Below are 13691 nucleotides of genomic sequence, written 5' to 3' on the forward strand. Positions count from 1 at the left end.
GAGCTTTGTGTTCAAGGCTCTAACACTGCAGGGTACTTTGGTGTCTTACTCACAGAGTATGTGTGGAGTATTTCAAGCTTCCATTCCAGTGAGTATGAGGAAGAAACTGTCCCAAACCCATAATCACTGAAATGGGCTGGACCCCAAGAGTCCAGGTTGCAATTTCATGGAAGAAGAGTTGAGGAGGTTGCTCTGGTTGCTGCTGGAGTCACCTGTGGTTGTGTGTTCATTGCAGTATGGAAGGGTGTCCCTCACCTAACACAGCATGATGACATTTTCTCTTGAAGGTGCAGAGATGAAAGCTGGGGACAGAGTTATCAGAATGTGGGCACTGGTTTCTAAAGGAAGGAAGGAAGCCGAAAGGTTCACAACTGTTTTCTAACTGAAAATATCTTATGAAAACCCTAAAAGGAGTTGACTATTCTCTAGTAAATATATAATGAATTCAATTTTTGAAATTTCTTTATAATATAAGATCAACCATGTAGTTGTATACTATAAGGAATTAAAGAAGAGCAAACTAAACCCAACGTTAGCAGATGGAGGAGATTACAGACATTAGAAAATATATTAATAAAATAAAATTAAAATATTGAGAAAATATACTACAGTTTGGTTCTTTAAAAACAATAAGATGGGGGCACCTGGGTGGCTCAGTGGGTTAAGCCTCTGCCTTCAGCTCAGGTCATGGTCTCAGGGTCCTGGGATCAAGCCTCGCATCGGGCTCTCTGCTCAGGAGGGAGCCTGCTTTCCCCTCTCTCTTTGCCTGCCTCTCTGCCTACTTGTGACCTCTCTCTCTGTGAAATAAATAAATAAATAAATTTTTAAAAAAACAATAAGATTGGCAAATATTTAGCTTGCTGAAGAAAAAAGAGGGAAGACTCAAATTACTGAAATCAAATTTGAAAGTGCAGACATTACTACATTTTACAGAAATAAATGGACAGTAAGGGATATTACGAAACATTGTACATCCACACATGGAATTTTCCATATGAAATGAACGAATTCCTAGAAATATACAAGCTGACAAGAACTGACAATGAAGAAATAGAAGAAAGGCAAAGACCTATAACTGGCTGGAGAATGACTCAGTAATCAAATATGAAAATTGTCAAATACCAACAGAATTCCATTTTCATTTCCAGGAATGGCCTCTCTTCTCTGGCTTTCCCGCTGAGTTTGACTTCCAGCCTTATACAAGGCAGGGAGGATCAGATGAATTTTCATTCAGCTCCTCCCTCTGTCCTGGCTGGTGGCTTAGAGCTCACCTATTCTCCCTGACAAGCATGTCATGTCAAGGTTGTTTCAGGTGACACCCATAAAGGATGGTGCTGCAGTGCAGCCTTATTCATGGTCCAGAGCCTACAACCTCAACCCAGTCCCTTGGGGTCTCCAATGTCTTCTTATACTGACTGAGAGAATCTGCTGTGCCTGCTCCACAGACAACACATGTGGGTAGCTGGGCCACAACAAGCAGGGAGTTTGTGTTTGGGGCTGAATCACTGTGGGAGGATCATGTGTACCTTGCATGCAGTAATAAACTCCCATATCGTCAGCCTCCACCCTGCTGATTCTCAGGGTGAAATCTGTCCCTGACCCACTGCCACTGAACCTGCCCGGAACCCGAAGGAAACGGTAGGAAACCCCATAGATCAGAAGCTGTGGAGACTGGCCTGGCTTTTGCAGGTACCAATACAAATAAGTGTTTCCATCACTGTGTAGTAGGCTCTGACTGGCCCTGCAGGAAATGGAGGCTGGTTCTCCGGGGGTGACGGGCAGGAAGAGTGGGGTCTGTGTCATCACAACCTCCCCACTGGACCCTAAAGTAAGAAGAGAGAAGTGCAAGGTTAAGTTCAAATATTGTGGGTAATTTCCATAATTTCCCTTTTGCTCTTTATTTCAGACTAACAGGCCTTTTAAGAGATTTTGATTCAGAACTCAAAACTTTCCAATTTCAAAAAAGAACTAGAGATTGGCAAGACATAGCAGGAGCTTAGAAGTCACCTAAGCCCTCCCCATCTTCAGTGCCATGAAGTCACCAGAGTACATACAGGTCCTTTTCCCTAGGATTCTTCCTCTCCCACAGATCTAAAAGTCACAAGCCCCATCCCAGTAGGAAGATACCCATCTCACATGGAAACAGAATTAATGTGGGAAAGAGCGGTGCCCTCAGGGTTCATCCTGCCCTCCCATTTTCCTTCCTCCTTGGGCACCTGTCCTTACCTGGAAACCAGAGCATGAGGAACCCCAGGAGCTGAGCAGGGAATCTCATTTTGGCAAGTTAAAGGGATGAGTCCTGGTAGGTCAAGACAAGTTGAGAATTGACCTTTTATCTCAGGCTGGCAAGGGAGGGTCCTCCCTAGGGGACAACATCCCCTGTGGGTGCAGCCAAATGGAAAGAGCCTCCCAGAGAAGGGTATGACCTCTCATGTGAGCAAAGTGACATAAAAGATTGTCTTTGCTTGGAACAAAACTAATAGAGATGTAATCTATGCTACCTAAGCAGTAGAAGGGACATATTTAAATGTTTCTTTCTGTTTCCCTGTTACATTTCTAGTTCTTCAGCTTTTTCCAGGCCCATTTTACATTTCATTTTAAAAGGCCAACCCTGAGTAGCCACAGCAATCTTGAGAAAGAAGAACAAAGCTGGAGATATCACAATCTTAGCCTGCAAACAATACTACAAAGCTATAGTAAACAAATCAGTATAGTATTGGCATTAAAATAGTAATAAAGGTCAATAGAACAGAATAGAGAGCCCATAAATAAACCTGTGCTTATATAGTGACTTAATTTATGACAATGGAGGCAAGAGTACACAATGGGGACATCTGTTCAATAAATGGTGTTGGGAAAACATGACAGCTACATGCGAAGGAATGAAATTGGATCACTTTCTTACACCACAGTCCAAAATAAACTTAAAATGGATTGAAGACCGAAGTGTAAAATTTGAAACCATGAAATTCCTTCAAGAAAACATAGGCAGTAATCTCTTTACCATTAGCCTTAGTAACGTTTTTCTAAATACATATTTTTAGACAAAGAGAATAAAAGCAAAAATAAAATATTGGGACTTCACCAAATGAAAAACTTTTGCACAGCAGAGGGAGCCATCAACAAAACAAAAAGGCAACTTACTAAATGGGAAAGGATATTTGCAAATAATACGTCCAATAAGGTACAATATCCAAAATATATAAAGTTCTTTTACTACTCACTACCAAAAATCCCCAAAGAATCTGATTAAAAATCAACAAAGAATCTGAATATACATTTTTCCAATGAAGATTGGGGTTGGCCAACAGACACATAAAAAGATCCTCAACATCACATCGGGGAAATGCAAATCAAAACCACAATGCAATATCTTCTTACACCTGTCAGAATGGCTAGTATCAAAAAGAAAAGAATTAACAAGTGTTGGTGGGGATGTGGAGAAAAAAGAACCCTGTGCAATGCTGGTGGGAATGTACATCGGTGAAGCCACTGTGGAAAACAGTATGGAGTTTAAACAGTAAAGAGTTTCCTCCAAAACCAGAAATTAAAATTCTCCGTAAATTAAAAATAGGAATACCATACTATCCAGTAACTCCACTACTTGCTATTTGTCCAGAGACAATGAAAACACCAGTTTGAAAAGATAATATGCAACTATATGTTTATTGTGGTATTATTTATAATAGCTTAATATGGAAGCAACATAAGTGTCCATCAATAAGTGAATGGATAAAAAGAGGTGGTATACACATACAATGAAATATTACTTAGTCATAAGGGACAATGAAATCGTGCCATCTGTGACCACATAGATGGACCTAGAGGATAGTGTGCAAAGTGAAATAAGTCAGACAGAGAAATCCAAATGCCATATGATTTATTTGTATGTCAAATCTAGAAAGAAAATGGTAAAATAACAAAATGTAGAGCCCAGACTGATACATACAGAGAACAAACTAATGGCTGCCAGAGAGGCAGGAGGTGGGGAGACAGGAAAGATGAATAAGGGGTGAGGGAGGTACAAGCTTCCAGCAATGGAAAGAATAAGTCACGGGGAAGAAAGTACAGCCCAGGCAATAGGGGCAATGGTATTAAAATAGTGTCCTCTGGTGACATATGGGAACTGCACTGCGGTGATCAGAGTGTAATGTACAGGTTCTTGAATGACTGTGGTGTGCCCCTGATGGTGATGTCACATTGTATGTCAACTAGACTTCAAAACATAAGTAAATAAAAGAAAATAAAGAGGAATCATAAATAAGTAAAGGAGAGAAAAGAGACTGACGCCATGGACTAGTGGAATAAGAACTAGTACTCTTATGTAAATACTTTTTATTACATATTTCCATTTATTTTGACATCATTTTACACTTAAAAGAAATTTCAAAATTATTAAGATTGCTTCCATCCACTCTCTCTCCAGCTTTCCCTAATGGGAACAGCTTACATAACCTTACTATAATTATCTTAGCCAGGAAATTAACATTGATACAATGCTATTGATTAACTAATTAATAATCTTTCTTTGGTTTCACTAACTTTTCCACTAAAGCCCTTTTTATGTCCTAGGATAAAATCCAAGAACCACACTGCATGTAGTTCCATGTCTCCTTACTTTCCTCCAATCTGTGATGATTATCTCCTTTTTGTGTATTCATGACCTTGAAACCTTTGCAGTGTACTGGACAGTTCTTTTTGGTTTGTCCTGCTCATCGGGTTTGTGTGATGTTTTCTATTGGTTGGAATAAGATTTTCAGTTTTGCAAGAATATTGCAGAAGGAATATAGCATCAGTGCATCATACTAGGAGTTACCTGTGCCAACATTTCTGATTACCTGGATAATAAATGAAGATGGCTATTGAAAACCTTTTTGTAAAGAAGCCCTGGACAAACACATTCAAAGGAGCTACATTAAACATTCTCCTTATTTGGTCATATGTTGAACTTATTGGGAAGAGCGTATTTCTGTCTGAGTCTACCTGTGTTTTTGTTTTTCAGATGTAGTTATGTTTATACATGCAACCCAATCGACAATATTGAAGAAATAAATTACGTTAACTCTTAAATGTCAAATGTTTCTCTGATGGTCAATGACAACTTGGATGTTAATAGCTTGGAGAAAGGAAAAGAGGAATAGGATGGATGAAAACATGGGACTTATGAAAAGGGGATTTATTAAAATGCCCACCAATGCTTGACTGTTATTGTGTTGTTCATATAAGTGAAAAGAGTTTTCTACCACCTAATGTGCTGCAGAAATAAAAAATCTAGTTACATAATTCACTGAGCTGCTCCCTACTAGGGAGATAGAGACACAAATTTCATGGTAGGATTGGTGCCTTACCAGGATTCACAGAGTTAGGACCGTGTTCTGACAATCTCCCCTGAAGACTATGTAATCCTACCTCTAGCACTTTTTTCAATAAAGAGATGATCTTCCACCTGTTATTTCTGATCTGATCAATGAGATTGTGTCTTTTGATGATTGCGCAAGGTAGAAATGAGGGGAGGGAGCAGACGTTGTGTACAGCAGGGAGGATGGCAGAGCAGGGCCGATCAGACTTACTGGATATAGTGAGTCTGACTTGGGATTTTGGGAAAAAATACTCTCCCTGAGGCCCCAGCACTGCCTATAACACAGTGAACGTGCACTGAGGCTGGGAGTGTGGCAGTGAGATCAGGGCCGAGCAGACCTGTGCTCCTGGTGCCAAGGAGAGCAGGGGTCATTCCTTCAGGGATCAGCATTGCCTGATCCGAGGAGAAGAGAGCCAGCATGGAACCGTCTGTGAGCAGCCTCAGCCACACTGTCCTAAACACTGGTTGTCTAAAGAGAATGTACAGATGCCTGGGATGGTCCAACTGTGGGGTCAGTTGGCCAGACCCATTTTGGGGGTGAATAATGTGTCTCCCTTCTCACTCTGAGGGTTCCCACATGTCATGGAGGATCAATATTAAAAGAGAAAAAGTCACAAAGTGACTTTTGATTTGGTCTTGAGAGATGTCCCTTCTGTCCAGTTTTCCATGCTGGATGCAGCTACTGGTCTAAATCTAACCAAAGCCCCTGTTTCACCAGTCACCCTGTTGTTCACTGAGAGGCTGCGTGCATAGTTGTGAAGTGTGGGGAAACCAGTCTACACCAGTTCTCTGGTGACTGCGGATACAAGCAAGTGTGAGTCTCGTCAATGGGCTCTCAAAGCCATGGTCATGGGCCTGTGAGAGCCTGCAGGCTTCCCACTTTCTCAGACCTGGGTGAGGAGCACCTTGCATGGTGTCCTGATGGCCCGTCAGGGACTACTCCACACTCCTTTCCTTTGCCAGAGGGACCTCTCACTACAAGTCTTTCTCACGTGTGCTCTCTGGGTGGGCCATTTCCCCAGAGTTACACTCTGTCCAGGACAGTGTTTGATGGAAGGAACTTGTTTTCTGCTGAATCAAATGTGATATTTTGGAACCTTCACTAAGTGCTATTTTCCTTGTCGCCATGGAATCTAATGGAAACATGGGCGGCAGGAGGAGATGTGACATTATCCCTGGGTGAAAAGGGGAATCTCTGAGATGTAATAATAAGTGGTAACAAGAAATAATAATAACATTATAACATCAGACTGTGCTCTTGGTTAATGCCAGACACAGCCAGAGTCATCCCGGGATTCCCGTGGTACCCGTGCGCCCTCTTGTGGCCACGTGGAGGGAGTAATTCTGAGGGGTTTTTTTCCTGTTCCTGGAAAGTATCATTTCTAGGATAAAGTGAACTTCTTTCTTGTGTATTTTCAAACATATATTATTTATGAGGCCTGTAACAAATAATAATTGCTTTCCAGGTTCTTTGGAAGAGCGTGGAAACATGAGGTAGTGATGCATAGTTTTAAGTTCTGAATTGTGATTTCCCCATCATGTTTGGGATCCAAAGACCTCTGAGGCCATCCAAGATTTGGCTGTTCCACAGCTTAGGAAAAGAGTGACTGCAGAGTCACAAGAATCGGAGTCCAGAGCGATTCAGTCCCTCTGTGCATATATTGCATTTCATTTTGATCTCTCAGTGTGCTGTCTGGGGCTGACTCCAGACTCTCCCACTGGCTGTCCCACTCCCCTGGGAAGGACTGTGAGCAGAGTGATGGCTGGTCTTCAAGTTCTCGGTCTGAGTGGAACTCACCTTCACTCCTTTCAGCGGTCTTAGTGGGGCAGGGTGGTGACTGCCCGATGAATATGGAGGGAGGGGACACCCTCTTCTGTGTCTTACACTGATCATATCTGGCAATTTTAAGGAGGTTTAAACCAATATATGCTGAAATCACAACCTGTTTTCCCAAATCTATATTGAATAGAGTCTGAATGGCAAGAGTAGCCCCTTTCTTTGCTGCTTTGCTCCCCAGTTCCACAAAGGTTATGGGCCTGCCATGTTTAGGGCTTTGTGGGTGTCCTCTGCATGTGTCCCTTCACCTCTCAGCTGGTCCCCATCCCCGTGCTGTCCCAGTACTCCAGCTAGTCCAGCAGGTCTCCCAGTGTTTGGTCTGAAACTGAATGAGTGCTCTGCTCAACCTGTAATGGAGGACCTTACAGTTTATGAAACTATAATTCAGATAATTCAATGAAACCACTGTTTTGAATTTTTTTTTATTATGATATATTAGTCGCCATACAGGACTTCACTAGTTTTCAATGTAGGGTTCCATGATTTATTGCTTATAACACCCTAGTGCTCATTGCAATACGTGCCCTCTCTAATCCCCATCACAGGTTAACCCACTCTCTTCTCCTCTAAAAACCTCAGATTTTTTCCCAGTGTCCATAGTCTCTCTTACTTCATCTCCTCCTCCAATTTTCCCACTTCATTATCCCTTCTTTCTCCTAATGTCTTCCATTCTATTCCTCATGTTCTACATATGATTGAAACCACATGATAATTATCTTTCTCTGCTTGGCTTACTTCACTTAACATAATCCCCTCCAGTTCCATCCAAGTCAATGTAAATGTTGGGTATTCATCCTTTCTGATGCCTGAATAATATTCCACTGTAAATTATGAACTGCATCTTCTATATCCATTAGTCTATTGAAGGGCATCTCAGTTCTTTCCACAGTTGGGCTATCATGGGTATTGCTGCTATGAAAATTGGTGTACATGTGTTCCTTCTTTTCACTACATCTATATCTTAGCAGTAGTATAATTGCTGGGTCATGGGGTAGCTCTATTTTTAACTTTTTGAGGAAACTCTATCACGTTTTCCAAAGTGCCTGTACAATTTGCATTTCCACCAACAGTGTAAGACGGTTCCCCTTTCTCCACAACTTCTCCCAACATTTGCTGTTTCTTGCCTTGAGGATTTTTGCCATTCCAACCATTGTAAAGTGGTATTCAATGTGGTTTTGATTTGAATTTCCCTAATGGCTAATGATGCTGAACACTTTTTCATGTGTCTGTCAGCCATTCGCATATGTTCTTTGGAGAAGTGTCTGTTCATGTCTTCTGCCCATTCTTTGACTTGATTCCTTTTTTTGGGGGGGAGGGTGGGGGTATTGAGTTTGAGAAATTCTTCATAGATCTTGGATAGCAGTCCTTTATCTGTAGGCTCATTTTCAAATATCTTCTCCCTTTTCATGGGCTGCCTCATATTTTGTGGACTGTTCCCTTTGCTAAAAGAAACCACTTTCCCCATTTTGCAGGAAGATTGTCCATTTGATTATTTATAGGAGATTACCACACACTTTAACAAAGACCTTTGGGAAACTGGTGAACATTCTGTCTAGGTTTTCTCTGTTCCCTGAGTTTCTTTCTGAAAGAAGGAACAGAATTTCATTTTTGAACATTTGTTGTAGATGCATTATGTGGTAAATCCAGATGGAAGTATTGTAGTAATTAATTTACTCTTCAGGCAATCCTATGATTAGGATGATTAATGTCCTCCTGTATGGATGAGAAAATGGACACAGTTGTCTGAGGGCATACTGTTAGCACCCAGGAGCATTCAGAGTCAGAGTTTATACTCGGGCATTCCAGCTCCAGAGCTCACACTGCCCCCTGGATGCTGCTTTCATTTATCCTTAGAGCACCATTTGAAAGTGCAAAAAATGTAACCTGCTAGTAGGGCTCATTTCCATGTTCACAGATAGGAAGCCAGAGAAGATACAGCTCCTTGTGGTACCAAGGTGCCTGCTGTTCCTTGTACCCTGGGCACAACTTGAGTGTTTCTATTGTGTGTATTGTGACCACTGTTAGGTCGGCAGCCCCAGGAATGCAGGAGGAACAATAAAAATGGCCCTAGGCCGTCATATTCCAGGCCGTCCTCTTCCTATACCCATGACTCTCCTGCCAGAAGGACATATGCCAAGGACATGTCACCATAAGTAAACCAATACCTATGCAGGAAAAAGGAACATCAGTACTCCCCCCTACCCTCCAATTACCAAAAACCTTACCTTATATGGCTGTAAACCTATGCCCTGTCTTAATCCAAATAAAAGACCCACTCGACCCCCTCCCAGGCGTGACTTCTCCAACTCACCTCTCTTGAGTCACAGAACCTCGCCCGAGGGAGCCTTTAATAAACCTTGCCTTGTGTCTATCTTGCCTGGTGTCCTGTGTATCTCACCTGTAAAACCTTACAGCTGCTGTTACAGAGGAGCTTGTTTGGGTGTAGAGCTTTGCTTAGAGCCAAAATCTTCTAGCAGTCTCTGTCACTGCATGTTAAAACCAAAGGAGAGTTTTCTGACTTCCAAACCTGGATTTTAAAAATAAAGAAGCAAGTCCAGAAGAACGAGAGCACTTAAAATTATATACCATATTCCAGAATACATGAATAGATATTTCTCCATACAGACCCCAAGAAATGCAGGAAAGATGCTCCACATCATCCATCATCAGGGAAATACAAATCAAGACAATGATGAGATAACATCTCACACCTGGCAGGATGGCTAGTATCAGAATGACAAGGAATCCCAAATGTTGGCAAGTATGTGGAGAAAAGTGACCCTGTGCCCTGTTGGTAGGAGTGAAAATTGGTGCAGCCACTGTGGAAACATTGTGGAGGTTCTTCAACAACCTAAACATAGAAGGACCATAAGATCCAGTAATTCCACTGCTGGGTATTTACACGAAGAACACAAAAACACTAATTCAAAAAGATACATGTGGCCCTGTGTGTATTGCTTCATTATTTGCAAGCCAAGATATGCAAGCCACACAAGTATACAATCACAGAGGAATGGATGTAGATGTGGTATATGTAAACCATGGTATCATCCTCCATCATAAGAGAGAATGAGATCTTGCCATCTGTAGTAACAGAGATAGAGCTAGAGAGTATTATGCTCAGTGAAATAAGACAGAACCAAATACTACAGGATTTCACTTATTGTGGAACCTAGAAACAAAGCAAATCAATAAGCAAAGAAGCAGAAACACACTCATGACTCCAGAGAACCCACTGATGGTTGCCAGGGGGAGAGTGGTGAGGGGAAGGGTGAAAGAGGTGAAGGGAGTCACGAGGTACACGGTTTCACTTATAAAATAAAAAGTCAGAGATATGAAAAGTACAGCGTAGGAAATATAATCAGTAATAATGGAATAACACTGGCCCCCGGGGACTACACTTATGTGGTCAGCATTGAATAATGTGTAGAATTGTTGAATGACTATGTTGTACTCCTGCAAAATGTGACAAATTTCATGTCGACTATGCAAACAAGGAGAAAATGAATAGTATTCCTGGACGATTCCACTGAGGACAGCTCAAGTCTGCCCCAGAAGGACAGATATAAATTGTGTTCCAGATAAGTTAAGCCTTCCTGACCAGAAGGCTCGGCTGCCATCACCACCCAAGACTTCACAGAGTTTTGATGGGAGTACTGGTTGGGACAAGGAGTCTACACTGAGAAGAAGATCATGTAATAATAGACTCGTGATTATGGCAACCATTAATGCTACCATATATGACATCACTCAAGGGAGTCTGCTGGGGTATGAAATCCTGTAGCTTCTGGAGACTCTCCTGCAAATGTGCTATGCATTTTGATACAGTGACCATAAGCACAAGATAAATGGGTTTGGGGGCACTTGTAGGCTCAGTGAGGAGAGCATATGACTCTTGATCTTGGGGTTGTAAATTTGATGGGTGTGGAGAAAATGTTTAAATATCTGTCAAAATAAAAGAAGGAATGAGTTCTTAAACCAAGGGCAAAAATTAAGAGCAGGGTCTCTAATCTCTACACAAGGTGACCAGCTGGGGAAAACCCGAAAGACCTGATGCAGCAAAACCACTTCCCTAACCAAGGGAGCCTTCCCACCCCAGGACAGTTACCTTAGAGACAGAGAAATCTTGTTCTATTCAGTCAACCCTATTTTAAGATTTTTGTGTTTCAGTCAATTTGATTGTGTTCTCATTCTCCTTGGTGTCCTCTCTCACTTTTGTGACATCATTTATGTCATTTATAACATCACTTTTTACTATTTTATTTTGAGTACATCACCTTTGAGATACGAGCATCATGTAGGATTCCTTTATCTACGTCAGCACGCTGAGGGAGCTGGACTTTCTCTCCTGCCTGACATTGAAGCAGAAATTCCAGATCACAAGGTTCCATCAATCATGTGGGAGCAAGAAGACTATGACCCTGCTGAGCATCAGGTCTTCCTGCTTTACTGTGTTTGCTCCCAGTGCTGCCATAATCTCTTTCCATCTCATCATGCATTTATCAATATTCTAAATAACATTTTGTTTTCTAATTTAATTTCATATAATTTTTTATCAGTGATCTAAAATTCATTGTCTACTTTATTAAGTGTCATAAACTCCAAGGTCCGTGGGCTCCAGGATGCTGTATTTGTAGATGCATTTTTCCACACACCGTCAAAGCTTCCAGAATTGACCCATTGCATTTAGTTGTCCTTGCCATGATATTCATTATCTTGGAAGGAATGATCATCTCTAATACACTTTATTTTCTCAACTAGAACTAGGATCCATTGTTCTCTCAATTTCATCACTTTACTTCCATCATACGTGTGATGACATAACGACATGACCAATTGTGGGGTCAGGGCTGATGTTGCTGCACTCTTGAATGGAATCTATACCATGCATAAATTTTCTATAGATTTATAAAACATTTATCATTCAGGGTAATTTTTGGTTAGTGGTCACATCATTTGAAAATAATTCATTTATTTTTTGTTCAAAATCTTCTCTTACTGTACTAGAGAATCAGATTCATCATATCTACAGCAGCGTTCAACTTCAATGTATTTAACACCCTTACTTACCATTTAGGAGAGAAGGAAAAATCCCATATACTCTGGCCTTTCCTGTGATGTAGAAAGGTAATATTTGTCTCTATTATAACTGTTCACTGTTTATTTTCAAAGCCTGATTTTGAAATTGCAAGAACCCCCTTTTCACTCAGACAAATGTAATTGAAGGAAATCAAAGACAATTGGCATTAGAATGTTATAATAACCAATGATTTGAGATGCTTATTTTGATTTTATCAGAATTAGATATTTCTACTGAGTTTTCCCACCCAGACTCTCCTGAGGGCAGCTTGTGCAGATTGTTCTCTGAACATATTAAAAGACAGATAGTGCAAGTAGTAGAGAAGTAGGAAAGGAGATGGTGAGAAAATACTAATATTACCAATATTAGCAAATTGTCCTGTGGTAAGTAGAGCCTAAGCTGTTTGTCCCATAGGTGTTCACTTTTCTGTCCCAAATCAATGTCACCTGTCTGGTTACTGGAGTGGCTACATTTATTTGAGACACACGGGCACAGCACAGAGTATTAGAGGAGCCCACAGGAGCTCCTCCTTTCACTATAACCAGTTCCTCATGGGAGAGGACCCCCTTAGTTCCCTGCAGCTTCTACCATGCCAGGCGGGAGGCTGTTGGGGCCTCAACATGAGGAGCCTGACGCCCAGCTGCGAGCTGCTCCCCCAGGGCCTCCAGCTTCTTCCTGTCACACAGACTCAGAGAACGTCCTGTGAGTTCCCCAGAGAAGCTGCTCACTGGGGCAGCCAGGACCCCAGGCAGGAGGTTTGTGTTCGGGCCTGTACCACTGTGAGAGGAGACTGTATACTTTGTCCGCAGTAATAAATTCCCACATCATCAGCTTCCACCCTGCTGATGGTCAAAGTGAAATCTGTCCCTGACCCACTGCCACTGAACCTGTCTGAGACCCCAGAGAAACGTTTGGAAAGCAAGTAGATCAGGCCCTGTGGAGACTGGCCTGGCTTCTGCCGGAACCAAGTCAAATAGGTTTTTCCATCACTGTGCAGGAGGTTCTGACTGGCCTTGCAGGAGATGGAGGCCGGCTCTCCAGGGGAGATGGACAGGGACAGTGGGGTCTGTGTCATCACGATTTCCCCGCTGGATCCTAAAATGAAGAGACACAAGTGCCAAGTTACATACAAACATTTTTAATGATTTCCATTGTTTCTATCTCTTATAGTTTAGCTAAAACACTACTTTGTTTTATTCCCATTACTTGGGGCTCCGAGCGTGCACCAAAAATGCACAATCACAATAATCAACCTGAGATTGGAGAGAGGCCTCTCATCATTGCTAACAGCATCCACCCCTTCTCTGTCACAGTCCCCACCAGAACACATGCCCTTGTTCCTTCTCGAATCTTCCTCATTCTCCCAGATCTACACATGCCCTGCCCAAACCTGAAGGACTAGTCACACACCTGCT

The 13691-nt window shown here is 41.8% G+C and overlaps 1 gene segment (V, D, J or C); it reads right to left on the reverse strand.

Annotated features, from left to right (window-relative positions):
• The window catches only part of LOC116596398, a gene marked incomplete at its 3' end in the record, with an annotated part of 57040 nt that overhangs the window by 10180 nt on the left and 33169 nt on the right, over nt 1–13691 (reverse strand). The window contains 2 exon segments of the V gene segment in view: nt 1507–1615; nt 13164–13371. Of these exon segments, the coding sequence occupies nt 1507–1615; nt 13164–13371 (317 nt within the window).

This window comes from Mustela erminea, chromosome 7 (genome assembly GCF_009829155.1).
Source record: "Mustela erminea isolate mMusErm1 chromosome 7, mMusErm1.Pri, whole genome shotgun sequence".
NCBI lineage: Eukaryota > Metazoa > Chordata > Mammalia > Carnivora > Mustelidae > Mustela > Mustela erminea.